The sequence below is a fragment of the Taeniopygia guttata genome, chromosome 21 (assembly GCF_048771995.1).
Source record: "Taeniopygia guttata chromosome 21, bTaeGut7.mat, whole genome shotgun sequence".
NCBI classification, from domain to species: Eukaryota; Metazoa; Chordata; class Aves; order Passeriformes; family Estrildidae; genus Taeniopygia; species Taeniopygia guttata.
This window is the reverse complement of record NC_133046.1, coordinates 5,187,879-5,215,363: the sequence shown is the minus strand read 5'-3', so window position 1 is coordinate 5,215,363 and position 27,485 is coordinate 5,187,879. Positions and strand designations below refer to the sequence as shown.

At 59.1% G+C, this 27,485-nt stretch overlaps 4 protein-coding genes across 6 annotated transcripts; 2 read left to right on the top strand and 2 right to left on the bottom strand.

Moving 5' to 3' along the window:
• The first annotated feature begins 1,531 nt into the window (after positions 1-1,531).
• Positions 1,532-5,506, top strand: CELA3B (chymotrypsin like elastase 3B). Its single transcript, XM_030289103.4, has 8 exons — positions 1,532-1,684; positions 1,761-1,837; positions 1,928-2,025; positions 3,236-3,370; positions 3,445-3,581; positions 4,269-4,414; positions 4,491-4,643; positions 5,421-5,506. The coding sequence occupies exons 1-8, from the start codon at positions 1,642-1,644 to the stop codon at positions 5,436-5,438; spliced, it is 807 nt and encodes a 268-aa protein (XP_030144963.2). The 5' UTR covers positions 1,532-1,641; the 3' UTR covers positions 5,439-5,506.
• A 3,263-nt stretch (positions 5,507-8,769) lies between these two features.
• On the top strand, positions 8,770-12,249 carry TMEM269 (transmembrane protein 269). 2 transcript variants are annotated; one of them, XM_072917377.1, is made up of 7 exons: positions 8,770-9,005; positions 9,926-9,967; positions 10,329-10,476; positions 11,419-11,516; positions 11,607-11,750; positions 11,821-12,021; positions 12,102-12,249. In XM_072917377.1, exons 1-7 carry the CDS (start codon positions 8,981-8,983, stop codon positions 12,209-12,211), a joined length of 768 nt encoding a protein of 255 aa, XP_072773478.1. In that variant the 5' UTR covers positions 8,770-8,980; the 3' UTR covers positions 12,212-12,249. The 2 variants fall into 2 exon arrangements, with proteins under 2 accessions (XP_072773478.1, XP_030144964.3); XM_030289104.4 differs by lacking the exon at positions 9,926-9,967 and having other exon boundaries at positions 8,777-9,005.
• Positions 12,250-13,110: 861 nt separating this feature from the next.
• On the bottom strand, positions 13,111-14,086 carry SVBP (small vasohibin binding protein; the record flags this gene model as incomplete). Its single annotated transcript, NM_001245170.1, is given in 3 exon segments — positions 13,111-13,290; positions 13,399-13,520; positions 14,034-14,086. Coding segments are annotated over 2 exon segments (207 nt in total). The 3' UTR covers positions 13,111-13,203.
• Positions 14,087-15,662: 1,576 nt separating this feature from the next.
• On the bottom strand, positions 15,663-22,349 carry LOC115497975 (E3 ubiquitin-protein ligase TRIM62). 2 transcript variants are annotated; one of them, XM_030289094.4, is made up of 6 exons: positions 22,146-22,349; positions 20,578-20,987; positions 19,490-19,585; positions 17,958-18,214; positions 16,719-16,834; positions 15,663-16,380 (listed from the first exon to the last, which is right to left on the bottom strand). In XM_030289094.4, exons 2-6 carry the CDS (start codon positions 20,983-20,985, stop codon positions 15,830-15,832), a joined length of 1,428 nt encoding a protein of 475 aa, XP_030144954.2. In that variant the 5' UTR covers positions 20,986-20,987; positions 22,146-22,349; the 3' UTR covers positions 15,663-15,829. The 2 variants fall into 2 exon arrangements, with proteins under 2 accessions (XP_030144954.2, XP_030144956.1); XM_030289096.4 differs by having other exon boundaries at positions 22,204-22,333.
• Between the last annotated feature and the right edge of the window lie 5,136 nt (positions 22,350-27,485).

The following is a 27,485-nucleotide window of genomic DNA, read 5'->3' as shown; positions in this document are numbered from 1 at the left end:
ATGGGAACACTGTGTGGGGGCAGAACGGGGGGGCACCTCTGGGAACTTTTTTGGGGACAAGGGGTGCGTGGGGACAGTTGCAGGATGACACGGGGCTGCGTGGGGACACTGTGGAGCACCTGCAGGTGACACGGGGCGACACGGGGGTCACCCCTGAGAACTTTTACAAGGACATGGGAACACCTTGGGACACCGCTGGGAACTTTTATGGGGTCACCTCTAGGAACTTCTCCAGGGCCATGGGAGTGTGTGGGGACACTGGAGGGGAACGGGAGACTCCTGTGGGGACTTCCACGAGGGTTCTGGGGTGCGTGGGGACCCCACAACCCTCCAGGCACGTGAGGAAGTTTGGGAGCAAAGGGGGACATGGGTGGGGGGTTATGGGGCTCTGGGGGTACCGGGGAATGTGGCTATGGGGGAATTATAGGAACTAGGAAGGGGCATAGGGGGGACTATGGGGGTACAGGGGGGCTACAGGGGCTATGGGGGCACCATGGGCGAGGGGCTATGGGGGCACGAGGTTTGTAGGGTCTGTGGGGGACACCAGGGACATAAAGTGATATGAGGGTGGGGGCTATAGGGGTGCAGGGGGGCTGTGGGAGTTATTGGGGCACACTATAGGGGGTATGTGGGGAACACAAGAAGCATGGCAGATATAGGGGGGCTATGGGGGCACAGGGGTTTAAAGGGTCTGGGGGTTCTGGGACGGGGCTGTGTGTGAGGGCCAGGGGGGTCAGAGTGGGCTGCCAGGGGCAGAGGGTATGTGGGGGACACAGGGCTGTGGGAGGGGGTGTATATGGGGGCCTGTATGGGAACAGGGGTGATATGGGGGACACAAGGCTGGCTGGGAGGGGCTGTGGGAGCAGCAGAGGTGATTGGGGGGCTGTGGGGGCACAGGGGTGGTTGGAAGTGCTATGGGGTTTGGGAGGAGGGATATATGGGGCCATATAGTCCATGGGGGCTATAGGGGCCATATGGGGACACTATGGAGGGCACCTGGGATGGTTGTAGGGGCTCTGGGGGTCCAGGAGGGGAGGATATATGGGGCACTGAGCCCATGAAGGCTATAGGAGCCATATGGGCACACCAAAGGCACAGGGAATATAGGGGGACAGGGGTGCTTGTAGGGGCTTGGGCGTTCTAAGGTTCTATGGAGGGCACAGGGAATAGGGGCACTGTGGGGGGCACGGGGTGGTGATGGTGACTATGAGGGTACAGGGGGGTCGTAGGGGCTCCGGGAGGTACAGAGGTGACTGTGGGGGTTATGGGGGGCACAGAGAGGTCTGGGGACTATGGGGGACACGGGGGGGGGTCATTGGGGCTAAGGGGGGCTCGGGAGCAGTTTGAGGGACTGGGGGTGGCACTGGGGGGGCAGAGGGCCTGGGGTGGACATGGGGCACTCTGGGGGTACACTGGGGGTACAGAGGCAGTGGCAGCAGCAGGGACAAAGGGTTCAGGATCTGTAGGGTCCCCACTGGCCGGGTGCCAGTGCCACGTCCCCCCAAAGCCAAGGTTAATGTTTAACCCCTCCCCAAGACCCAGCTGGGCACCGGGTGCCCATTCCCAGGGGTGCCCTTGGGCGCTCCCAATGCCAGCGGGGATTTAAGGGCAGCAGGTGCCCGGGACGGCCACACTCGAGCCATGGCCGCGATGCTGAGCCTCGTCCTGCTGCTGGTGGCCGGCGGTGAGTGTCCCCCGAGCCCCTCCGTGTCCCCAGACTCGGGTGGGTGCCCGCTGGGTGACGGGGCCGTGTCCTGCAGGTGCCCACGCCGCGGTACTGCCGGACCCCCGCGTGGTCAACGGGCAAGATGCAGAGCCCTACAGCTGGCCCTGGCAGGTGAGGGGACAAGGGGACAAGGGGACAGGGGGACAGCGGGACAGGGGCAGGGGCAGGAGGGTGGCACCCAGAGGTGTCTCCCCCTCCCAGATCTCGCTGCAGTACGAGCGGAACGGCTCCTTCCACCACACCTGCGGGGGCACCTTGATCGCTGCCAACTGGGTGATGACGGCCGCGCACTGCATCGAGTGAGGGCACCGGGCAGCGGGCACCGGGGATGAGGGCACCGGGCACCGGGGCTGCGGGGCAGGGAGGGCGGCAGGCACCGGGCTGTGGGCACCGGGCTGAGGGCACCGGGCTGTGGGCACCGGGCACCGGGCACTGGGGATGAGGGCACCGGGGATGCAGGCACCGGGCTGTGGGCACCGGGGATGAGGGCACCGGGCTGTGGGCACCGGGCTGCGGGGCAGGGAGGGCGGCAGGGAGCTGCATGCGGGACGCAGAGATGGGTGTCGGGGTGCAGAAGTGGGGGTTGGACACAGGGGTGGGTGCGGGATGCAGGGATGGTGCAGGAAGGGTGCAGGAGGGTGCCAGAGTGCAGGGAGGGGTGCAAGGAAGGGTGCTGGGTGGAGAGGTGGGTGTAGTGGGAGTTGGGGGTGAAGGGAGTGAAGAAGGGCTGCAGGATGGGTGCAAGGTGCAGGGATGGGTGCAGGAGGGGATGATGTGGGGTGCAGGAGGGGATGTGGGGTGCAGGGATGGGTGCAGGAGGGGATGTGGGGCACAGGGATGGGTGCAGGAGGGGATGTGGGGCACAGGGATGGGTGCAGGAGGGGATGATGTGGGGTGCAGGGATGGGGGCAGGAGGGGATGTGGGGCACAGGGATGGGTGTAGGATGGGATGATGTGGGGTGCAGGGATGGGTGCTGCAGGGCAGAGATGGATGCAGAAGGGTGCAGGGACAGCGCATGGAGAGTGCAGGTGGGTGCTGAGGTGCAGGAGGGATGCAGGGGAATGCAGCATTGCAAGATTGGGCGCATGGAGAGGGTTCATGGGGGTACAGGGGGGTCCTGGGTACAGGAGGGGTGCAGTGGGGCGCAGGGAGGGAATTCTGAGTGCAAGGCGGGGTTCTGGGAGCAGGGAGGGGCTGACACATGCATGAAGGAGTGCATGGATGGGGTGAAAAGTGCAAAGTGGGTGCAGGGAGGGGGCTCAGAGGGCAGGGAGGTGAGTTTGGGCACAGGGTGGGTGCGCGGGGAGGTGCAGAGAGGGGGCTCAGGGTGCAGGAAGAAGTTTAGGATGCAGAGATGGGGTTGGGGCTGCAGAGAGGCGAGTTTGGGTGCAGATTTGGTGCAGGGAGTGGTGCAGGGCAGGGATTTAGGGTGCAGGGCAGGGATTTAGGGTGCAGGGCAGGGATTTAGGGTGCAGGGCAGAGCGTTGACCCCCCCCCTTTCCCGGCAGCAAATCCCTCACGTACCAGGTGGTGCTGGGCGAGTACGACATGAGCTCCGGGGAGGGCCCCGAGCAGCGCATCCCCGTCAGCTCCGACGACATCTTCGTGCACCCCAAGTGGCACAGCTCCTGCGTGTCCTGCGGGTGAGAGGGGTCTCTGGGGGGGCTGGGGACACCGCGCCCCCCCGGCCGCCCCTCTGAGCCGTGTCCCCGCGCAGAAATGACATCGCCCTGCTGAGGCTGCAGCGGCCGGCCACGCTCTCGGCGGAGGTGCAGGTGGGGCGGCTGCCGCCCGCGGGCTCCATCCTGCCCAACGGGTACCCCTGCGTGCTCAGCGGCTGGGGACGGCTCAGCAGTGCGTGAGGGACAGCGGGAGGTGGCGGGGAGAGTGGGGAAATGGTTGGGAAGATGAGGGGAGGGGTGGGGAATGGACACATAAGGAGATGGAGGGAGGGGATGAGGGATGGATGAGAATTGGTTGGACGCGGGATGAATACAGGGGTTGATGGATGGGGAATGGATGGGGGATGGATGGGGAGATGGAGGGAGGGGTGGTCAGGGAGATGGTTGAAGGGATGGTGAGATGGGGAGTGAGGGAGGGTTGGGTGGAGGGAGAGAGGAATGGGTGAGGAGATGAATGGGGAGGTGGAAGGAGGGCTGGAGGGAGGGATGGATGGATGGATGGATGGATGATGGATGGATGGATGGATGATGGATGGATGATGGATGGATGATGGATGGATGGATGGATGGATGGATGGATGGATGGATGATGGATAGGTGGATGGACGGATGGATGGATGATGGATGGATGGATGATGGATGATGGATGGATGGATGGATGATGGATGTTGGATGGATGGACGGATGGATGGATGGATGGTTGGACATATGGATGGATGGATGGATGATGGATGTTGGATGGATGGACGGATGGATGGATGGATGGTTGGACATATGGATGGATGGATGTTGGATGGATGGACAGATGGATGGATGGATGGAGGCTGTAGGCCCATGCCCGGGTGCTCTGATCCCACAGCTGGGGGGCCGCTGCCGGACCGGCTGCAGCAGGCAGAGCTGCCCGTGGTGGACTATGAGCACTGCACCCAGCCCGGCTGGTGGGGCGCCCTGGCCATCCGCCGAACCATGATCTGCGCCGGCGGCGCCGAGAAGGCCGGATGCAACGTGGGTGCCGCGCCGGGGGGAGGGGGGCACATCCCGGGCCCCCTCTGGTGCTGACCAGCCTCATCCCACACCTCAGGGCGACTCCGGGGGACCCCTGAACTGCCAGGCTGAGGATGGCACCTGGGAGGTCCATGGCATCGCCAGCTTCGTGTCGGCCCTGGGCTGCAACGCTGCCAGGAGACCCACCGTGTTCACCCGCGTGTCCGCCTTCGAGGACTGGATTGCAGAGGTGGGCACAGCTGCCAGGGGCTGGGGAATGGGATATGGGGTTGTTGGGGTGCAAGGGTGACAGAGAATTGGGGAATCATGTGTCAGGATGCCAGGGAACTTGGCCACCGTGGTGCTGGGGAATTGGGATGCCATACCAGGCTGCTGGGTGCCAGGGCAATGGGGCAGCAGGGCTCTGGGGTGCTGGGGCACCAGGGCACCAGGGGGAAAGGGGTCAGGCTGCTGGGCTGCCATGGTGCCGGGGTATTGGTGTACCAGGCTGTTGGGGTGCAGAGTGTTGGGGTGTTCTGATGCTGGGGTACCAGAGGATGGGACTGTCAGGGTGCCGTGGTGCTGAGGTACCCGGTGTCAGTGGCACAGTGCCAGGGTAAAAGTGCTCTGGGGTGCTGGGATGCTGGAGTGCCAGGGTACCAGGCTGCGGGGTGCCAGGGCACAGATGTGCCACAGCACTGGGGTGGCTGGGCACAAGCACCCTGAATTGCTGGGATGGCAGGAGAATGGGGACCAAGGGCTGGGGAGTCAGGGTACCATGGCACAGGTCCTTGGCATGCCAGGTTGCTGGGCTGCCAGAGCTCTGGGGTGATGGGGTACCAGGGTGCTGGGTTCTGGGGAGCCATGGTGCTGGGGTGCTGAGGTGCTGGGCACTGGTGTGCCAGGCTGTTGGGGCGTTGGGATGCCATAGTGCTGAGGTGTTGGGGTGCCAGGGTGTTGGGTTGAGTGTTGGGGTGCCAGGGTGTTGGGGTACTGTCCTCCTGTCTTAGAAGCTTCTCCCTTCCAGACCATGAGAGACCACTGAGCATGGCAGCGTCCTTGTCATCGACCCCTCGGCCTGGCATCAGGCAAATAAACCACCAACTGCTGGCACCAGTGTGTCCCTGTGCTGGGGAGGGGTCTGGGGGCAGCAGAGGCTGCACCATTACCAGTGGATAGTACTGGGAGCACCCTGATGTGTCCAGTGCCACAGGGATGGGCACCAGAGACACTCCAGTGTCATAGGAATGCCCAGAGACACTCCAGTGTCACGGGGATGGGCACCAGAGACACTCCAGTGCCACAGGGATGGGCACCAGAGACACTCCAGTGTCACAGGGATGGATACCCAGAGACACTCCAGTGTCACAGGGATGGGCACCCAGAGACATTCCAGTGTCACAGGGATGGGCACCCAGAGACACTCCAGTGCCACAGGGATGCCCAGAGACACTCCAGTGTCACAGGGATGCCCAGAGACACTCCAGTGTCACAGGGATGGGCACCAGAGACACTCCAGTGTCACAAGGATGGGCACCCAGAGACACTCCAGTGCCACAGGAATGCCCAGAGACACTCCAGTGTCACAGGGATGGGGCACCCAGAGACACTCCAGTGTCACAGGGATGGGGCACCCAGAGACACAATGGAGACAGACACTGAGAAGTGCCCAGACAGGTGCCATGGGGATGGCACCCTCAGGCACCCAGATCCCATAGGGATGGGCACCCAAGTGCCAGAGGGATGGGTAGCCTCAGACACTCAGGTGACACAACGCCAAGCACCCCAAAGTGCCCTGTGCCATGGCTGTGGGCACCCTGCTGCCAAAGGCGCCCCAAGCCACGTTGGCGCAGTGGCTCTGGGCGCCCTGAGGACACCGGGATGGCCTCAGTGCCACGGTGACGGGCACCCAGTGCCATCCTGTCCCCCCCGTGGGGCTGGGCCCCCCCAGGCTGTGGGACAGCCCCCTCGGGGTGCCCCAGGGCCGGACGCCCATGCCCGTGGCCCTCCTGGCCCGGCCGTCGCTTCGCAACCGGCGGCACCGGCGCGTGACCAGCGAACAAAGAGCCCTTTCAGCGGTGCCCCCGCTGTCACCAGCACCCTGGGACCCCCCAGCGGGGCACCCCAGGGCCTTCCCCCCACCCAGAGACCCACAGTCACAGCACCCCCAATCCCCGCTGGGATCTGGGTGGAAAATTCCAGCCCCAGGGCTGTATAAGTTTTATGGGCCCCTTGTCACCGTGTCCTCGGGGACCTTTGCTCCCCCGCTGGTGGCCCCAGTGTCCCCTGCCCCGGCAGCCCCTCGCTATCGCCGGCCCTTTGCTCCGGGGGGGGAGGCCCGGCTCCCCCAGCTCGTGACACCCTTGCACAAGTTGGGGCCACCTGGCAAAGGTCCAGGCTGGCAGAAAAGGTGACCCAGCCAAGCAGGGGGTGAGGGTGGGGGGCACCAGCTGTGCCCACGGTGCCACTGGTGTGAATTGTTGTTGGGATGGCACCGGGTGGTGACGCCTTTTGGGTGCAATCACCCTGTGGTGGCAGTGGGGTGCAGGGACAGGAGTGTGGCAGTGCCAGGGGGGTGGTGTGGGGCTGTGGGATTTGTTCTGGGTATTGTGGGGCTGGTGTGGGTGTCATGGGACTGGTGTGGGTGCTGTGAGGCTGCCATGGGTGCTACGAGCACAGTGCCAATACAGGTGGTACACACCTGGAAGAGGTCCTGTGAGAAAGGGGTGGGTGCTGGGAGCCTGGCGTGGGTGCTGTGAGTGTGGGATGGGTGTTGTGAGTGTGAGAGGGTGCTGTGAGAGAGAAATGGGTGCTGTGAGCCTGGTGTGGGTGCTGTGAGTGTGGGATGGGTGCTGGGAGCCTGGCGTGGGTGCTGTGAGCGTGGAATGGGTGCTGTGAGTGTGGGATAGGTGCTGTGAGTGTGGAATGGGTGCTGTGAGTGTGGAATGGGTGCTGTGAGCGTGGGATGGGTGCTGTGAGTGTGGGATGGGTGCTGTGAGTGTGGGATAAGTGCTGTGAGCCTAGAACGGGTGTTGTGAGTATGGGGTGGGTGCTGTGAGAGAGAAATGGGTGCTGTGAGTATGGGATGGGTGCTGTGAGTGTGGAATGGGTGCTGTGAGTGTGGGATGGGTGCTGTGAGTGTGGGATGGGTGCTGTGAGCATGGGATGGGTGCTGTGAGTGTGGGATGGGTGCTGTGAGCATGGAATGGGTGCTGTGAGCCTGGCATGGGTGCTGTGAGCGTGGAATGGGTGCTGTGAGCGTGGAATGGGTGCTGTGAGCGTGGGATGGGTGCTGTGACTGTAGGATGGGTGCTGTGAGCGTGAGATGGGTGCTGTGAACCTAGAATGGGTGTTGTGAGTGTGGGGTGGGTGCTGTGAGAGAGAAATGGGTGCTGTGAGCGTGGGATGGGTGCTGTGAGTGTGGGATGGGTGCTGTGAGTGTGGGATGGGTGCTGTGAGTGTGGAATGGGTGCTGTGAGTGTGGAATGGGTGCTGTGAGTGTGGGATGGCTGCTGTGAACGTGAAATGGGTGCTGTGAGTGTGGAATGGGTGCTGTGAGTGTGGGATGGGTGCTGTGAGTGTGGGATGGGTGCTGTGAGTGTGGGATGGCTGCTGTGAACGTGAAATGGGTGCTGTGAGTGTGGAATGGGTGCTGTGAGTGTGGGATGGGTGCTGTGAGTGTGGAATGGGTGCTGTGAGTGTGGAATGGGTGCTGTGAGTGTGGCATGGGTGCTGTGAGCCTGGCATGGGCAACACAAAGCATGGTGTGAGCACAGTGAGCCTGCCAGGGGTGTTGTGAGCAGGATATGGGTGGTGAGAGCCTGGCACGGATGGTGCAATCCTGGGATGGGCTCTGAGAGCCTGGCATGTGTTCCATGCGTGTGGGATGGGTGCTGGAGTGTGGGATGGGTGCCGGGGGTGTGGGATGGGTGCCACGAGCTGGGTGTGGGTGGTGTGAGCCTGCCAAAGGGGCTACAAAGCTGGCAAAGGCGCTGTGAGCATGGCATGGGTGGGCCATACCTGGAGAAGGAGAGGAGTGAGCCTGGAATTGGTGCTGTGAGACTGATCCAGGTGTGTGCAGGGTGACAAAAGGGTGCTGTGAGCCCGGACAGGTGTTCTCAGTGAGACACCCGTGCTGGGAGTGTGATACAGGTGCTGTCAGTGCCCCATGGGTGCTGCCAGCCCGGCCCTGCTCTCGCAGGCACGCTGTGGGTGCTGCAAGCCTGGCACGGGTGCTGCGAGCCTGGCACCGGCGCTGCAGGGCTGGCACAAGCACTGCAAGCCTGGCACCGGTGCTGTGAGCCTGGCGTGGGCGCTGGGAGGCTGGCAGGGGCACCGCGAGCCTGGCACGGTCCCCCGGCCCCCCGGGGCAGCTCCTCCCTCGCCGGTGGTGCCAAGCGGCTGCGAACCCCCCGTGTCCGTGTCCGTGGCCTCTGGCCGGACCCACCCCCGCCGGGTGACTCAGCCCGAGAGGCTTTTCCTTATATAACGCGGCACCGCGCGGAGCCCCACGGAGCGGCCCCTGCCTCAGTTTCCCTTCACCGGGACGTCACTGTCACTGTCACTGCCGCCACAGCCGCCGCTGCCATGTGGATGGTGTCACCGCCGGTCGGTAAGTGCCACCCGGATGCCACTCGGCCCCTTTGCGAGGTGTCCTCCATACCTTAAAAAAAAAATCATCATTTGGCGGGGGTTAGTAGAAAAATTAGGGTTATCGGAGCAGAAAAGCGTAAAATACACGCATTGCCCCACAAAAATAGGTTAACTTTGCATTTCCTGTGGCTAAACCCCTTTTCCCTGCGCCTTGGAGGGGGGTGAGATAGCCCTGGGGGCACAACCCCCTCGTAACACACCTGGGAAGCACCAAAACCACCTTTTTTCCCCCCCTAAAGCAGTGATAAAAGCAGCGGGAGCGGCGCAGGGTTAAATAATTCCCTCTATCCCGGCACTTTGATTTTGGGGTGAGAAACGCCGGGAGCGGGCGGGTTGGGGAGCCCCGGCTGTGCCCGGGCGCTGTGACGCTCACAGGTGCCCAAATCCTTTGCTGCGACACTCCGGAACATTCCCGGAGCCCCGATCCTGCCTGGCGGCCGGGAAGGGCCGGCAAATCCCCAAATGTCGCTTTCCAAGATCCCCCAAATGTCGCTTTCCAAGATCCCCCAAATGTCGCTTTCTAAAATCCCCCAACCTCACCCCGAATTATGGGATAAAAGGTGGGGCGCAGCACGGCTTTAGACCCCCAATAACCCCCCAAAACCCAAATGCCCGGTTCTGGCAGAGGCAGGAGCAGCCGTGCGGGGCTCAGGGGGGATTTGCCCGGCTCAGCCCGGCCCGGCGGCTCCGGGCGCGGTGTCCAAAGGTCGCTGGCACCGACCCCCGGTACTCCGCTCCTCCCGCGGCTCTTCCCGCTTTTCCCACCTGGGGAGCTGTTCTGGAGGAATTCCGGCGATCAGCCCGCACGGGCTCGGCTCGGGAGGGGCTCTGAGGGGGCTCGGGGGGTTTGTTTTGCTCTGACGTCCTGTTTTCTTTCAGATGAAGGATCTGCCTGGCTTTGGGACACGGCAAAAGCGGGGGGCAAAGGACAGGACCCTTAAATTCTTTCCCTAAAGCTTAGCCCGATAGGTATATAAGATCCATAGAGCTTAAACCGGGGTTGTGCTTTTAGTTTAAGCTTGGGTTTGGCTTAATTTGTCTTTATTTTATTATATTTTACTGTTCTTTTATTCGTTTCTTTGCTTTTTTTGGCCTCTTTTATTCCATTTTTGGCCGCCGGTGGGGAGCTCAGCAGCAGAGCTTGCACAAATCAATCCCCTGCTGCTTCCTAAACAGATTTTGGGGGATTTTGGTTTAAGGAGGGGGAACCCCTGCACCAACCTGCTATGTTTTTGGGGGGGCTGCAGCCCCTCCCTGGTTGGAACACGGTGGGGGGTTGTAGGTATTTTCCAGTCCACCAAGAAGCTGGTGCTGAGCGAGCAAGCGGGACGGGGCCGGGCACTGGAATTCCTCCGGAAAAACGCGGCCAACGGGCTCTCCGTGGCAAACCTCCTGGCTGGGCTCTCCTCCATCCTCTGCAGCATCAACAGGTGGGGGGAAATTGGGAAAAACGAAGTGAAAAATGCGGCTGGGGGGCGGGGGTCACCCTGGTTGTGCTCTCCCTGTGGCCAAGGTGGTGGCCAGGCTCCCCTCCAGCCTCTGCAGCTTCAATAAGTGGGGAAAAAAGGGATAAAAAGAGAGGAAATGTGGGGAAAAATATGCACAGAAGTGGGGGTCACCCTGTTTTTTCTGGAAAAAATGGGGGAAAGGGAGGGTAAAGATGGTAGAAAAGTGTGGTTTGCCCTGGTTTGCTGGAAAAAGGAGGAAAGGAGGGGAGGAAAGATGGAAATAGGGTGAAAATTGGGTAGAAAAGTAGGGGCCAGCCTGGTTTTGCTGGAAAAGCAGGGGAATAGGGGGGAAAAGGGTGATGAAAAGTGGGGGGCACTGTGGTTTGGCTCTCTCCATGGTCAAAGGCTCCTCACCTTTGGCCTCTGCATCAGCAATAGACGAGGGGGGAAAATTGAGGAAATGGGCTGAAAATGGGTGATAAAGAGGGTTGAGAAATGGGAATCACCCCAATTTTTCTGGAAAATTCGGGAAATGTGATGAAAAAGGAGGAAATAGGCTGAAAAAGGTGTAAATGTGGTGATAAAGAGTTGGGAAGTGGGGGTCACCCTGGATCTGCTCCCTCCAGTGCCAACCTCTGAGGTCAGGCGCTCCTCCATCCAAAGCAAGTGGAGGGTGGGGAAAAGGGGAAATGGGGAAAAAAAAAAAGAGAAAAAAGAAAAAGCAGGTTGCAAAGTGGGGATCACAGTGCTTCTGCTGGCAAAAAGAGGAAATAGGGCAAAGACAGGATGAAAAGTGGAGATCACCCCAGTTTTGCTCTCTCTGGTGGCTCAGCTTATCTTCCCCCTCAATATTTGGGGTGAACAAAGGAGAAATGGGGTGAAAAAGAGGGGAACAGGGGCTGAGAAGTGGAGTTTCCCTCCCAGGCAATACCAGTATTCCTGCTGGCTGCTGCTCCTGGGCTTCCTGCTGGATCTGGCCGACGGGGCCGTGGCCCGGCAGCTTGACGCCTGCTCGGCACTGGGTGAGTGCGTCCCCCCGGCCCAGGGGTGACCCCAGGGGTGTCCCCTGTGCCCGGTGCCCACCTGGCACCTGCCCCTCGCTGCCCCCACAGGTGCCAAGCTGGATGACTTTGCGGATTTCACCACGTTTGGGCTGGGCACGGCGCTGTTGCTGCAGCCCCAGGGTGTGCTGGGGGGGCTGCTGAGCCTCGCCTATGCGCTGGCCGTCTTTGCCCGCCTCTGCTTCTTCTCCAGCGGTAAGATGAGCCCCTAGGGGTGGGGGGCTTGGGGTTGTACCCCCCATATTGAACTGCTGACACCCCACAGGGATCCCCTTCACCTACCGAGGGCTGCCCTGCCCCTACGCCTCGGCGCTGCTGGCCAGCACCTTCCTGCTCACCGGGGGACATGTGGCCCTGCTCCGCGTCGCCGCGGCTGCCATGATCCTGTTCATGGCCGACTGCGGCTTCTACCCCCACGACAAGGTGCTGGAGTCACAGCTCTGGAAGAAACTGGTTTATGCTGGAGGTAAGGATGGGGATGAACCTCTGGGGATGGTGGTGGAAGGGGAGGGAGAGCAGATCCCCAAGGATTCTCCCGCTCCCTAGGGGTGGTGGCTGTCCTGCTGGCACCGACGGCGGTGGCTGCGGTTTATTGCCTGGCCTGGGCCACGTCCTACATCGTCTTCCCCTTCGCCCTCTGGAGCTGCAAGGCCTGAGCCCTCCCTAGAGCCTAGTAAAGCCTTCCTCATCCTCATCCTCATCCTCCTCGTCCTTGCTTTGGGTGCTGCTTCCTCCCTTCGCTTTTCCCATTGGGTGGCAGGAGGAGCCTGCTAAGGTAAAAAAAGAGAAAGGCTCAACTTCAGGGAAGCCCCAAAATCCCTGTCCTTTGGGGGGGATGGAGGGAACCCCCATCCCCCCACACCAACAGCAGAGACCTCCAAATGCTTGACAAACAGGAAACCCAGAGTTTGTTCTGCTCAGAGACCCCCAAGCTCTTCTCTGCGCAGGAAACTGAAGTTTAGGGATCACTCACACTGCCCGGTGGGAACTCATTACAAAGGGAGGTTCACACTCCAAAAATACGGAAAGCCCTCCCCGGGTGGGAGCAGGAAGATGCTGATCAAACTTCCAGAGGGTTTCTGACACGGGATTCACTGGGAACAGTTTGGAATTCACCACTTAATCCGTGGCTGCAGGGAAACACCATCCCAAATGTGGTTTATTTTCACCCTGTCAGTGCAACACCGCTGGGGCAGGGAAAGGGGGAAGCAGGACTCGATCCAAAGTCTCTGCAGAGCCGGAGGCTGCCGGACAGCGGCGGCTGGAGCACAGAGGGTGTGGGTGGAGGAAGGAAGCGAAGGTCAAACCTGGTGCTGGAGAAACACTCAGGATCCCCGGGGAGGCTCTGGCGGCAGGAGCAGGTGCGAGATGTGGCTCCTGCTGTGTCCCCCTGGGATAAACCGCAGCTCCGGGAGGGCAGGACCCTTCCCTGCGGCAGGAATGTGGGGATGGGGCCGCGGCTGGAGCTGGCACCCGGCACTGCAGCTGCTCTGGCGTCCGCCCCGCTCTGGCCTCCCCCACGCCATTCGCACCCGGAGCAAGCAGGAGGCAGGGAGACAAAGGACCAGCACAGATTTTATTGATATAAAAAGGACGGTTTGATAATAAATATTGGGGGGTTAGAAAAGGGGGGCGCAGGGCAGAGCTGTCATTCCCCGGATCCCTGCATCTGCTTGCAGAAGGAGTCGAACTGCTGCTGCTCCAGCTCCGTCATCACCCGGTTCAGGGCGTAGATCTGGGGTTGGGAAAGGGCGGGTGGCACAGGGGGCTCGGCCGCGGGTTGGGCCGTGTCCCTCCCCATTCCCGCATTCCCACATTCCCGCATTCCCGCATTCATTCCCACCTCCGCCCGCTGCCGCTGCTTCAGCTCCTGCTGCGCCGACCTCTGCTTGGCTTTCTCCAGGCGAGCCGCCGGTTCCCGCGGCTTCGGCCGCTCCTTTCGTGCCCCCGCGCCCGGATCCATGGCTGGGACACGGGGGGGGATCACCGGGGACCCCACACGCGGGCTGCCCCCACAGCATCCTCATGGGGGACTCCCCCAAATCCCTCCTGCGGCCCGAGCTGACCCCCAAACTCATGCCGAGCCTTACAGGTGACCCCCAAATGCATCCTAAAACTCACAGGAGACATCCCCCCCACCACCCCATCCTGACCCTCGCAGGTGCTGTCACACCCCACAGGGTCTCTCCCCGTCACCCCTCATTCCCCTCAGCGGCCCCATCTCCTCACACTCCGCCCCCCAACCTCACAGACACCCCAATCCCAAAGCCCCTCTCCATCCTCACAGCCCCCCCCATCCCCTCATCAATCACAACCCCCACCGCCCTCAGTGCCCCACACACATCCCAGCCCCACAGTCCCCACCCTTAACGCCCAACAAGGTCCTTCCCAGCCCCACAGCGACGCCTCAGCCCCCTGACTCCCTCAGCCCCCTCCAAGGCCCCGGTGCCCCCTCAGGCCCCGCGCCCCCCCCGGTACCGGAGGGGCTGAGCCCGGGGCAAGATGGCAGCGGGCCCCGTCCGCCTCTCGGCGCTCGATTGCCCGGCCTGGGCGCACGCGCGGGGCGCGGGGCGGGCGGCACAGCGCCCCCTGGCGGGCGGGGGCGAGAACTGCTCCCAGTGCGGTACTGGTGTTTTACTGGTGCGGTACTGGTGTGTGCCACCACTAAACATCGCCCTCCTGTCCTTTACTGGTGTGTGCCACCACTAAACATCACCCTCCTGTCCTTTACTGGTGTGTGCCGCCACTAAACATCGCCCTCCTGTCCTTTACTGGTGTGTGTCACCACTAAACATCGCCCCCAGTGCGGTATTGGTGTGTGCCACCACTAAACATCGCCCCTCTGTCCTTTACTGGTGTGTGCCACCACTAAACATCGCCCCCAGTGCTGTACTGGTGCTTTACTGGTGTTTTACTGGTGCTGTACTGGTGTGTGCCACCACTAAACATCACCCCCAGTGCGGTACTGGTGCTGTACCGGTGTGTGCCACCACTAAACATCACCCCCAGTGCGGTACTGGTGCTGTACTGGTGTGTGCCACCACTAAACATCGCCCCCAGTGCTGTACTGGTGCTGTACTGGTGTGTGTGCCACCACTAAACATCGCCCCCAGTGCTGTACTGGTGCTTTACTGGTGTGTGCCACCCTCCACACATCGTCCCCCTGTCCTTTACTGGTGTGTGCCACCCCCCACACATCGTCCCCCTGTCCTTTACTGGTGTGTGCCACCCTCCCCCACACATCACCCCCCACACAGCCCACCCTTACATACCACCCCCTATCCAGTGTTCCTATAAACAGCCCGCCCCATATATCACCATATATCGACACACAGCTCATCCCCTGTACAGCTGTGTATGTCCCCTGTTATACCATAGTCCTGGCACAGCCCAGGCCCTAAACATCACCCCCTTATATCACTCTGCTGTACAGCCCACCCCTATGTACCACTTCCCCACACAGCTCCATATACCACACCTTTGTACAGCCCACCTCCCTATACGACAGCCCCATAGAGCCCAGCCCCTATGTATAACCCCTATACACCACATCCCATTGTAGCCCACCCCAACATATCTCACAGCACCCCCCTGCAGCACCTCCTGCGCATATCAACCCTCTGTACAGCCCACCCCACACAGCCCAGCTCCTGTACACCCCAAAACACGCAGTGTCCCCCACACTGCACACAGAGCCCTGCCCAGGGCTGGCACAGCGTGGCACAGCCTGGCCCAGCACAGCACATGTGGCACGGCACAGCGGGGCACGGCGCTGTACGTGTGGCACACGGGGTGCAGGACATGTCCCACGGCACGGTGTGACACCCATGGCACCCCCAGCACGGTGACAGACCCCTGCCATGGCACAGTGCCAGACCAAGGCACAGTGTCACCCCCGGCACGGTGACAGACCCCTGCCATGGCACAGTTCCAGACCCAGGCACAGTGTCCCCAGCACAGTGGCACCCCCAGCACGGTGACAGACCCCTGCCATGGCACAGTCTCCCCAGCACAGTGTCCCCAGCACGGTGACAGACCCCTGCCGTGGCACCCCAGGGTGCCCCCAGCCCATTACCCCCACCCTGGGGCTCTCCACCACCCAGCCCCTTCTCTCCAAATCCTTTATTGCCATACCCCAGCCCCCCGCACTGGGATTCCCTGGAAGCACAGGACCGAGAGAAGCAGGCGGAATGCCAGATCCTGCCCAGCACCGGGACCAGTTCCTGGAGCGGGAAACCACCGGTTGGGGCTGGGGGACACCCCAAAAACCCCCGCTAGATACGGACAGTGTTGATCCGCAGCGGCTGGACGTTCTTCCCGTTGGCATGGCTCTGCCCAGGACTAAAATACGAGCACAGCTTCCCGGGAAACCTCTCCCGGAAGGTGTAGAGCCAGGACATGTCGTCGGCGTTGTAGAAGATGAGGAGCCCCTTGTCGTAGTCCAGGAAGACGCCCACCTTCTCCAGCTTGCCCTTGACGTTGAGCCGCGTCCAGGGCTCGGTGCAGGCGCTGTACTGGTTCCCGTCGTGCATCACGATGCAGTAGAACCCGCGGCTGGGCTGGATCTGGATGCTGCCCTTGCGGGTCACGGCCTCGTGGGCCAGGCCGATCATCCACTGGGTTTTTTCGGACACCACCACCTCCCAGTAGTGCACCCCAGCGCCGAAGGCCTCGGCGCCCAGCACCGACACCTCCACGTCGAAGCGCCGCGGCGAGTCCTGCAGCGGCTGCGGGTGCAGGTTGCCGTAGGCCACGATGGTGCAGTCGTCCGACAGGATCAGGCGGTGGTGGGCAGTGCCAGGGTCCAGCGTCAGTGCTGCTGGCACTGGGACAGCAGGGACAGGGGGAACGAGGGTTAGCACAGCACTGGAGACAGCCAGGTGCTCTGTCCGACCTGTCTCCATCCTTCACCGGGGTGTCCCGTCCTCACGCTCATCCTGTCCCTCACTGGTGTGTCCCTGCTCCTCATCACCGATGTCCCAGACCCTTGGCAGCAATGTCCCCATCCCTTCTCAGTGACAAGGGGCATCAATGACACCCCGTTCCCTCCCAGGTGACGTCCCCTTCCCCATCCCTCACTGGCGTGTACCCATCCCTCCCTGGTGTGTTCCCACCCTGTTGACCTCCCCACCCCATCCAACTCCCCCATCCCTGCGCCCTCACCAGGATGGATGTCCTGGAAGAGGGATTTCCAGATGGTGTACTGCAGCGGGCCCATGTACTTGGAGGTGGGAAAGTCCTCATAGGTCAGGTTGGTCTCGTGGATCTTCCCTTTCAGCCTGCAGAGAACACACGTGTTACGGTGAGCTCATGGACACCCCTTTTTCCCCCTTTTCTAGGGCCTCTGTGGCTCTGATCTAGATAACCCCTGGATCCTCCTTCCTGCCCCAACGGGGTTGGTGGGGAGCCAGAAAAGTCCACCCTGTCCAAAACCTACATAGACCCCTAAAACTTCCTGCTCTTTCTCTTTTGCCCCGCTCTCCATGGACACGACAGAATAAAGAGAGCTGTTCCAACTTCCCTGGGGTAAGAGCCTCTTTTGAATACCTTTCCCTCTCCTGGTATTCCTCCCCTCACAGCCCCATATCTCTGAGCTGGTCGGATCCTAGAGGGGGGAAAACTACAGAAATTACACACACGGTGCCGAGGTGGGGGTGACACCAGGGACTCTGCCATCCCCTCACTGCCACCCACCTCTCAGAACCCAAAATGTCCCTCAGACATTTTGGGAGGTTTCAGGCCTTGGTCAGAAGCATTTTAGACCCTGGCAAGCAGTTGAAAACAGCTGTGATTTTGAGTTTGAACCATGGAATGAATTACCAACTTTGAAGGTGGAACAAGCGGTCACAGAGGGTTAGATGGTACAGTAAAAGTAGTCACAAATTAGAGGGTAAAATTTTTTAGTATTGTACAGGGGGGTTTTAGTACCTGTACAGGGGGGTTTTACTTTGTACAGGGGGGTCAGGAGTTCTAAGATGGAGGAAAGTGGGCCTGATCCTGTTCTTCCTCCTTCTTCTTCCTTACCTCCATGTTCTTGGTGATGTTGGCACTCACAGATTGGTTTAGAGTAGAAAAGCACCTTGTAACATAGATAGTAGGTATTGGGGAAAATCTATACACACATAATACATAATATATCATATAAAAGATAGCAGCAGCCCTGGGCAGGGAGAGAGAAGAAGACAGCAGGCAGTGAGGGTGTCGGGAGTGTGTGTGTCTCTGCCTGGGCCGCTGACCAAACAGCCACAGCGGGCAAAGACAATCTTTTAGATAACCAGCAATAAACTGCCTTGAGACCGAACAACAAGAGGCTGCAGAGTTTTTCTTTGGAAGCAAAGGTTGGAGGAGAGACTTTACCACCACACGAGAGCCCCGAATCAATGCCGGGGTTCTCACACCCACCTCTCGGAGAGGGACGCCACGCCGGCCAGGAAGACGTGTTTATCCGCCTCGGCCAGGCGCTCCTGCAGGATCTGGGTGCCCTCCTGGACCTTGCGCAGCTGCTGGCTGTAGCGCTGGATCTTGTGCTCGATGTCGCTGAGCGTCCGCGCCGTGTCGGCTTCCAGCTCCTCCAGCATGGCCTTCTGCCGCTCCCGCAGCAGCCGGTGCAGCCGCTCGAACGCCTCCCCGATGGTCGCCCGCAGGCTCTTGGCTGAGGACTTGGGGTGCAACAGGGGTTAGGAGCACCCAAAGCTCTGCTGGTCAGTCCAGGAGTTCCTTAATCCCCAAATAAATATCTAAAAGGGCAGCAGATCAGGGAGTTCTGGGGGCTACAAGGGTGGATTTGATCATGCACACTTAAAGAATGGACTAAAAGGATTCTAGAAGAACCATCCAAAGAGCTTTATGAAGAACCCTAGGAGAACCCCCCCAAAAATCCTAAAAGAACCCTAAAAAAACCTCGCAAATAACCTTAAAAAGAACCCTAAAAGGACTCCCCAAGAACCCTAAAGCAGCCCTAAGAGAATCTTCTGAAGAACCTGAAAGAACCCTAAAAGAACTCCCCAGGAACCCTAAAGTAACCCTAAAAGAATCTTCTGAAGAACCTGAAAGAACTCTAAAAGGACTCCCCAAGAATCCTAAAGTAACCCTAAGAGAATCTTCTGAAGAACCTGAAAGAACCCTAAAAGAACTCCCCAAGAACCCTAAAGCAGCCCTAAGAGAATCTTCTGAAGAACCTGAAAGAACCCTAAAAGAACTCCCCAAGAATCCTAAAGTAACCCTAAAAGAATCTTCTGAAGACCCTGAAAGAACCTCCCAAAGATCTTAAAAAAAATCACCTTAAGGAATCTCCCCAAGAAACCTAGAAGAACACTAAAAGAAACTTCCAAAGAATCTTAAGCCAATCTCCAAAAGGACCTTGAAGACACCTCCCAAAAAAACTTTATAGAGCTTTTAAAGAATTCTTAAAGAACCTTTAAAGAGATCCTTTAAGAACCCTAAAAAAAACCCTAAAATCCTCAAATAAACTCTGAAATCCCTCAAATCACACCTTAAAAACCCCTAAAAAAAACCACCAATAAACCAACCTAAACTAAAAAAGAAAAGAAAAAAAAAAAAGACACCTAAAATAACCCCTAAAAAACCCCACCTCAGTTGCTGGTAGGGATGGGGAGAAAGTTGCACCTCACTGGACACTGAACTCCTGACTGAGGAGCTAATTAATTAAATTAATTAAAAGGATAAACCAAAGCTACTCTGCGGGAAATTGCAGAGGGATGAGCAGCCCCATTGGGGTACCACAGAAAGAAAAAAAAATGGAGCAAATCCATGAAATTGTACAGTTTGGAGTGTTTGGAAGTTCCAAAAGCAGGCTGGGGAGGGTCAGGGCTGGGGTGTCATCGGGGTGGCAATGAGGATGACCCCAGTTCTGCTTTGGGGGGCTGGGGAATCATGGGGGTCCCAAGGGGTGACAGTGGTGTCCTCACACGTACCTTGGTCTCAGCCAGCTGCTTCTTGAGGAGCTGCAGGGCCTCCGTGTGGCCACGCTCACTCTCCTGCAGCCCCTGGAGCTGCTCCTTCAGCTCCCGCTGGGGACAGGAATGGAAAACCCATAAATAGGTGATTCAGGGAGAAAAGGGATCCCACATGGAGCTTTCCCACCCAAACCAACCCCAAAATGGGGTTATGGGGCAGTGGGATGGCCAGGCCGTGGGTGGCCCCTGTGGAATGAGGGTCCTGGATTAGAAGGTCCTACTTGGGGGGCAGCTCAGCCATGGGGTGATTTGAGGGTTCCCAAGGAATTCCAGTGGCAGTGGAAGGGGGATCCCAGAAGGGGGGCAGTGCCAGAAGTGTGGAGGGATGGAGGGATGGAAGGCATGGGCTGTCCCTGATGCAGACAAAAGGGCTGTGGGGACAGACAGACTGACCCCAGTGGGGACAGGAGGGGTGAGTGACAGACAGAAGGGAGCCATGGCACTGACTCCAATGGGGAAAAGGAATACAGGGAAATAGAGGGTTCAGGGACACGTGGGCAGGATGAAGCCACAGGACTGATCCCCACGGAGACAGGAGGGGCACACAGACAGACAGATTGATGGGAAAAGGCATGGGACTGAGCCCAACAAGAAAAGAAGAGGTGCAGGGACACAGGGACAGACAGGAAAACAGGGACAGGGGGGCTGCAGGGACAGATAGACCCAAGGAAGCCTTGGGACTGACCCCTCTGAACCTCCACGGGGACAGGAGGGGTGCAGGGACAGACAGGATGACAGGATACAGGCACAGGGATGACCCTGAGAAGGAAAAGGAGTACAGGGCTGGAAGAAGTCATAGGACTGACCCCAAAGGTGAGAGATGGGCTGCTGGGACAGACATACAGAAGGAAGGCACAGGGCTGACCCTGAGAGGGAAAAGGAGCACAGGGACGGACAGATGGGAGGAAGCCACAAGACTGACGCCCATGGGCTCAGGACGGGTGCAGGGACAAAAGGGAAAGGCACTGCCATGGAAGTGAGAGGGACCAGCAGGATACAGCAGCCCCGAGGAGCCACCCAGAGCAGGGAATCCCACAGGGACCCACCTGCAGCTCCTCAAAGGCATCATCCACGTTGGTGACCTGGTGCTGCTCGTGCATGGCCGGCTCGTCACAGAAGAAGCAGACCACGGCACGGTCGGTGAGGCAGAAGAGCTTCACCTTCTCGTGGTCCTTGCAGGGGAAGGGGCTGCGCTGGGCCCCCAGGATGGCATCCAGGGGGAAGGCGCTGTAGCGCTCCACGATGTTGGCCAGCTTGAGGCTGGGGGCCAGCGTGGGCTCGGGGAAGGTGCGGCGGCACTCGGGGCAGTCGCGGGTGCCCTGCGGCTCCTGGCGCACCCAGTGCTCCGTGATGCAGCGGCGGCAGAAGTAGTGCTCGCAGCCCAGCCCCACCGGGTCCTGGTAGATGCTCAGGCAGATGGAGCACAGCAGCTCGTCCTTGAGGCTGGACGCCATGGCTGGGGGCAGAGAGAGGGGCACGGGGTCAGGGGGGCTGGGAGAGGGGTATGGGGTCAGGGGGAGTGGGGTACGGGGTCAGGGGAACCTAGGAAAGGGGTATGGGGTTGGAGGGGGCTGGGGAGAGGGGTATGGGGTCAGGGGGGAGTGGGGAAAGGGGTATGGGGTCAGGGGGGAGTGGGGAAAGGGGTATGGGGTCAGGGGGACCTGGGAGAGGGGTATGGGGTCGGGGGGACCTGGGAAAGGGGTATGGGGTCGGGGGGACCTGGGAAAGGGGTATGGGGTCAGGGGAGAGGGGTCAGGGGGGCTGGGGAGAGGGTGAATAGGGGATGGTGGAGAGGGGGACAGGGTGAATGGGGTGCTGAGTGTGAAGAGGGGGCTTTGGGTGGAGCGGTGAGGATGAATGAGGGAGCCTCAGAGGGGAGAGGATAAAAGGGGGGCTATGGGATAATAAGGGGGATGGGGGTCAGGTGGGAATGGGGGGGTGTAATGGAGGGCGAGGTGGGGGTTGGGATGCAATGGGGGCTGGAGGGGCTGCAGTGGGGGAAATGGGAGTGTCAGGAAGCAATGAGGGGCCGGAGGATTTACGAAGAGGGGGAACAGGGAGGGTTACGATGCAGCTGGGAACGGGAAGATCAAGCCACAACAGGGGGATGTGGGGGGACCAAGCTGCAATAGGGTTGCAGTGCAGCGGGGGGAACTGGGGGTCAGGATACACTGTAGGGACTGGAGGGGCTGCATTTCGAGGATCAGGATGCAGTGGGGGGAATGGGAGCATCAGGAGGCAGCGGGGCAGATGTGGGATAGAGGTGATCAAAGCAACACTGGGAGGGAACACAATAGGGGTGAGGCTGGGGTGAATCAGACACAGAGCATGCCGGCCGGTCTGACGGGGAGCTGGGGGTACCAGGGACATTGGGGTGCGGGGCTGAGGCTGCATCAGGCTGAGGTTTAATGGTGCGAGGCAGGGATGGGGCTGAACGGGGGGCACAGGGGTGGGTGGGGCTGAGCAGTCAGGATTGAGGCCGGATTTGGGGGTGAGGCTGGGCTTGGAGGGGTCGGGGCTGCGGTTCCATGGGGGGGACCGGGGCTGGGGCTGCAGCGGAGCCGCGGGTTCGAGCCGCCCCCCGCTCCCGGCAGCGCCGGGCTTCGACACCAACCCCCGTGCCGTGCCGTGCCGTGCCAGCCCGCGCCTCCCTCAGCCGCCGGTGCCCTCACCCAGCCGCTGCCCGGTGCCGTTTCGGTGCCGTGCCCGCTCCCGGTGGGATCCGCGGCCCCGCCGCCACGGGCCGGGGGTGGGCGAGCAGGAGGGGGCGCGGCCGCGCGGCACTTCCTGCCCGCCCCCCCCCCCCGCGCCCACAATGGGCCCGCCCCCACCCCATTGTCCCCCGCGCGGCGCGGCCTCACGGCGCGTACCATCGCCGCCCGCGGGGGGGCGCTTAAAGGGGCCACGGCCTCGCCAGCCGTGTCCGTCCGTCTGTCCGGACAGCCGGACACCGACCCTTCCCCATCCTGACCTTAGGCGCTTTTTCTATCCCTGTCTGCCCCTCTGTCCAGCCCTTTCTCGTCCACCCAGCCATCTCACTTGATCCATCCATTTGTCCGTCTGTTGTTCTGTCCCTCTGTCCTCTGATCTTTCCATCCATCCTTCCACCTACCTCCTGGTCCCCTGTCCAACCTTCTTCCCTTCCAGACCTTAATCTCTCTATCCATCCATTTGTCTGTCTTTTCCCTCTCTCCACCCATCTGTCCATGCACCCATCTCTCTGTCCATTCCTCTGTCCAATCATCCACGCCTCTCATTGTGCATCCACTCCTCCCTCCCTCCAACCCTCCACATCTCCTTAGTTACCCTGTCCACCCATCCAGTCCTTAAAACCTTCATCCATCCATTTGTCCACCCTCCTGGACTCTCATCTCTTCATCCTTCCTGCCCTTCATCCATCCATCCATTTCTCTTGTCCATCCCTTAATCCCTCTGTCTCTCCATTTGTTTATCCATCCTGTCTATCCTTCCTTGCCCCTGTACTCCTACCCCTGTATCCCTCTCTTCCTCCCAGTTTTCTGCACCCACCAGTGACAAGAGCCAGATGACCCCACAGCTGACACTGACAAACCTATTGCTTTCCTCCCAAAAGTACCAGTTTAGCCAAAAATCACAGAGAGGTGTTTTGGGTGCCAGGCATCTACTGTGTCATTGCAATGCTTGGCCATGGTGGGACCAGTCAGGACCAGCAGCAGCACTGCCTGCCCCATAATGAGGTTTCTTCACCCTGGGATCCTTCACTCCCCCCTTGAGGGACCAGAGAGACAAAGGAAGAACCCCAGGGTGGGGGTAAGGGGGGCTGGAGGATGGAAGGGGCAGCGGGGAAGGGGACACAATTCCTGAGGGAAAGTTGAGCTGCATATTTGGGAAGAGGCGTGACCGTCTGGCCAACAGCCAACAAGAACAAACTGCTTGGCTTTCACCGCTGGGTCACCCCACTCCCACTGCTGGCACCCCCTTTCCTCCCCCCAAACACAGGTACACCCCAGCTCCCGGTTATCCCCCATCCCCTTCCAGGGAATAACCATCTGCTCTATTCCTCTTCCTGCTAGGCCCCAAAAGCTTGGAAACAGCTAAAAAAATATAACAAACCCACATGGGCTTGGTTTTTTTTCCTGCTTGTTTTCCTGCTTTAGGAATTCAGGTCATGTCTCCCCTCTGGGACCCTCTGGGGACTGAGGAACAGCTGGAATGATATCAAATAACCATGGAAAGTAGGAAAAATCTTTTTTATACCCCAGATTCAGATTCAGTGCTAGGGGATCCCATCCCATATAGTTCATGGGTTATTTAATTGTATCCTAAGCGTTTGGCTGAAATTTCCAGGAATTTGGGGCAATGCAGAGCATCATCCCACCAGAGCACGTGGCACTCAGCCAGCACTGCCAACACTCATCCTGGCGGCTCATTGGGCAACGAAGGGAAACCACAGGGTGGTTTGGGCAAACAGGGAAATTAATCCCAGTTAATTAGTAAATTGGCTTTGTTACCTCCCGGTAAACCCTGTGTGAGCACCACCGTGCCTCGATTCCCAATCTTTTGATGGGATACCAGCCCTTCCCTGCTGCGGTTCCAGCAGGCTGGAGGGTTCCATACTGTGGTGAGAGTCTGGGTGATCCGGCAAAGCCGGCGGGCAGGGAAAACCCGTCTCCTCCCCACGCGTGCCGCGTGTGCCGCAGCGCTGGAATGTTCCCCCTTGCTGCTGGGCACGCTGGGACGTGCCCGTTCGGCTCTTGGCGTGTGTGTTTCCATCCTGGCATGGAAACACATCCTTGCTGGAATGCCGGGAGCAGGCAGGATGCTCCCGGAGTGCACCACCCCACTGGCTTTAACCCCCACTTTGTTTATGGACCCCCTTCCTAAGGAGGATCCCGCTCTGCTCCATAGGGGAAGCAGGAAGCTGCCCCACACCGACAGGTCTCATCTCCGCAGTGCTTTGCAAACAGTAACTAATTAATCCTAATTAACTCGTTACCTAATTAGAGCCCAAGGGCTCTCCCCTTTGCAGGGAGATGGGAAATTCTGGCACCTCAGGGGATTTTTTTTTTTTCCAGCCCAAAACCTCCATGTTTGCTTCACACCAGCATCAGACAGTGCCCTTTGTACTCTCCATGGCTGCCAATCCAGGGAGAAAATCCTACTTTTTGGGGTTGCTAATGCCAAGAAACCTGGAATGAGCCTTTTCCCTCATCTGGATAGCTGTCACTGGGAATACTGGCCTCCCCAATGTCTGGCGTGCCCACCCATCCCAGGGGAGCCCACTCTGGTAGGTGCTTTCAATAATGTTTTTATGGAAAACAAGGGATTTTTGGGGAAGGAAACAAGTAGGTGGGTGGGATGAAGGTGTTTCCCAAAGAATTCCCTTTCCAGTGTGCCATGATCTGGGACACAGGCTTTGGGAACACTGGAAAAGTTCTAGGGGATCACCACTCAGGAACCACATTTCTCACTGGAAAATCCCAGCTTGCCATCCATAAAAATCTCATTTTCTCTGCTGACTCAGCTGGAGGTCCTGGATGGATTTGTTTTCCTGGTGCTGGTGGAATGGGAAGGATACACTGCTCTGTGCAGGTCTAACGGCCCCGTGGCTTTGCCGAAACCCTGTGATGGTGATTCCAGCATGATTTCCTTCCACTCCCACCTTCTGTTTCTTTTAATTGTGGTTGGATCTATCCTGGGAGCAAAACCAGCCTTGGAATCATATTTTTTTCGGCAGGCAAGCACTAATTTCCTTCATTTTGCAGCCTGGGATGGAGCTGGGCATGGGTTTTGTTGGTTTTTTTTTTGTTTTTTTTTCCCTGCATACCAACCACCTTCCCAGGAAAGGGGCCCCTTTCCCACACCCAAGATTAATTCACCCAAAGTAGGGTCAGAAAAAAAGCCTGGAGTGTCACTTATCCCAGCCAGTCCCAACAAGGAAAATCCCAAGAGATATTCACCAATCCTTGGTGGATCCCACAAGCTCAGCAGTGACCCACATTGTCTCCTCCCAGTGCAGATTTGGGATTGGATAACTCCACTCCCCCCGCAAAAAAATCAGAAAATGCCTAAATTGGTGCCGAGGTTTAAAACCACCAGTTTCTTAATCACAGGGAAAAAAATCCCACAGCAAAAGTGAAAGCCCTGATGGAAATTAACCCAGCAAGGGCGAACATGGACATCAGGGAAGCTCTGGGGGGGATCCAGGCTCTCCCAGTGTTCCTTTTTGGGGTGACACCAATGCTGGGCAGCAACTTCTGGGTGTCAGTATCCAAAAACCAGATAAAAAGGGAGTTTTGGAGCTGCTGGCTCAAGTTCTCAGTTGAGTCATGGATAATTAATGGATCTGGGGAGCTTCCAGGATGGGGAAATGCTGGGTGATGGGGGATCCCAGCTAGAGACTGACAGAGCAGTGGGAATGTGGGGAGGGACAGGCCCAGAAGTCCCACAGGGGATGGTTCCTCTATCCCAGCTCCATTGCTGTGGCCAGGACCTGTTCCAGAGGTTTCTGACACTCTGGGCAGCTGCAAAGCGATGTCCACTCTGTGGTGGAGACCTCTCAGGTGCCCATCCCATCCCATCCCTAATCCTTTCCCATTTCCCGCCTCTCTCGGAGGCACCATTTCCTTCCAGGACAGCCCTCTCCTCTCCATCCTCCTCTGTGACAGAACATTTTGGGAAAACATGAAAAAGAGCCTTAATTTTGTGGTTTTTTTTTTAAAAGTAATTTTTAAAATGACAACTCAAAAGCTCCAGGGTCAATCCCCTGAACATAGGAGAAGAGGAATGGGTGGGATTTGCCCCGCTCTTCCTTCCCCTGTGGGTGGATTTGGGGGGCTGCAAGAGACCCACAGAGGAGCTGGGGGGACCCTGAGAGGGGCTGGAGACCCCTGGGAAATGGAGGGATCCTCAGGACGATGAGGAGGTACGGGGAGGACTTGGGGGTGTCCCTGAGGGGGCTGTGGAGCCTCACTGAGGGTGGCAGAGGCAGAGAGAGGAGCTGAGGGGCACCAGGGAGAGAATTGAGGGGAACTGGGGCACTGAGAACCGGGGGGGACTAGAGGAACTGGGGAGGTGGGGTATTAGGGGAACTGGGAAGGGCTGGGACCTGGGGGGGCTGAAGAGATTTGGGGGGCTAAGGGAGTTCAGGGGGATCGAGGAGAACTGAGGGAGGCTGAAGAGAAATCAGGAATTCTGAGATGTTTTGCGTGGGCTCAGGGGAAAATGGACGGGTGACAGCTCCTGAGAGCTGAGAGGAATCGGGAGCATGAGGAGCTTTTGGAGAGGCTGAGGGGAATCAGGTGGAAGAGTTTTAGGGGAGAGGAGGAGAACTGTGGGCTGAGGAGATTTTGGAGGGTCTGAGCAGATTATGAGGAGCCTGAGGAGATTTTGGGATGGTCTGAGGAGATCTGGGGAGGTGGGGACATTGAGGAGTCCTGGAGGTGCTGAGGGACTGGCGGGTGAGGAGATTTGGAGGGGCTGGAGGAGAATTAGGAGAATGGAAGGAACTGAAGGAATCTGGAAGATCTGAGATTTGGGGGGATCTGAGTGGAACTGAGGGTCTGGGGGACCTAGCGTGGGCTAAGAGGAACTGGGGGGCTGAGGAGATTTGGAGACTTTGAGGAGATTTTGGGGGATTCTGAGGATATTTGGGGAGGTGAGGACACTGAGAAATTTTGGAGGCAGTGAGGGAACCGTGTGGTTGAGATTTGAGGGATCTGAGACTTGCCAGGGTCAGGGGAAAACTGAGGAGATCCAGAGCATTGAGGAACTTTGAGTGGGCTGAGGGAAAATGAGTGTCTGTGGAGATTTTGGGGGTACTGAGGTGAACTAAGTGGGCTGAGATTTGAGTGAGCTGAGGAGATTGGAGGGTTGCAGAAATTTGGGTGAGCTGGTGATGCTTGAGGGAGTGGGGTAGGCTGAGAACTGAGGGGATCTGGGGGGTGAGGAGACTTGAGGCAGCTGAGGGAACCAG

Bases quoted from the DNA above. Each gene is read 5' to 3' on its own strand.
- TMEM269 (XM_072917377.1), top strand. From the start codon at position 8,981: ATGTGGATGGTGTCACCGCCGGTCG. The intron at 9,006-9,925 runs GTAAGTGCCACC...GTTTTCTTTCAG, and splicing joins GATGGTGTCACCGCCGGTCG to ATGAAGGATCTGCCTGGCTT. The intron at 9,968-10,328 runs GCAAAGGACAGG...GGGGGGTTGTAG, and splicing joins GGACACGGCAAAAGCGGGGG to GTATTTTCCAGTCCACCAAG.
- CELA3B (XM_030289103.4), top strand. From the start codon at position 1,642: ATGGCCGCGATGCTGAGCCTCGTCCTGCTGCTGGTGGCCGGCG. The intron at 2,026-3,235 runs GTGAGGGCACCG...CTTTCCCGGCAG, and splicing joins ACGGCCGCGCACTGCATCGA to CAAATCCCTCACGTACCAGG. The intron at 3,371-3,444 runs GTGAGAGGGGTC...GTCCCCGCGCAG, and splicing joins AGCTCCTGCGTGTCCTGCGG to AAATGACATCGCCCTGCTGA.
- LOC115497975 (XM_030289094.4), bottom strand. From the start codon at position 20,985: ATGGCGTCCAGCCTCAAGGACGAGCTGCTGTGCTCCATCTGCCTGAGC. The intron at 19,586-20,577 runs GTGGGTCCCTGT...TCCTGTCCCCAG, and splicing joins ATGCCTTTGAGGAGCTGCAG to CGGGAGCTGAAGGAGCAGCT. The intron at 18,215-19,489 runs GTACGTGTGAGG...TTGCACCCCAAG, and splicing joins AGCAGCTGGCTGAGACCAAG to TCCTCAGCCAAGAGCCTGCG.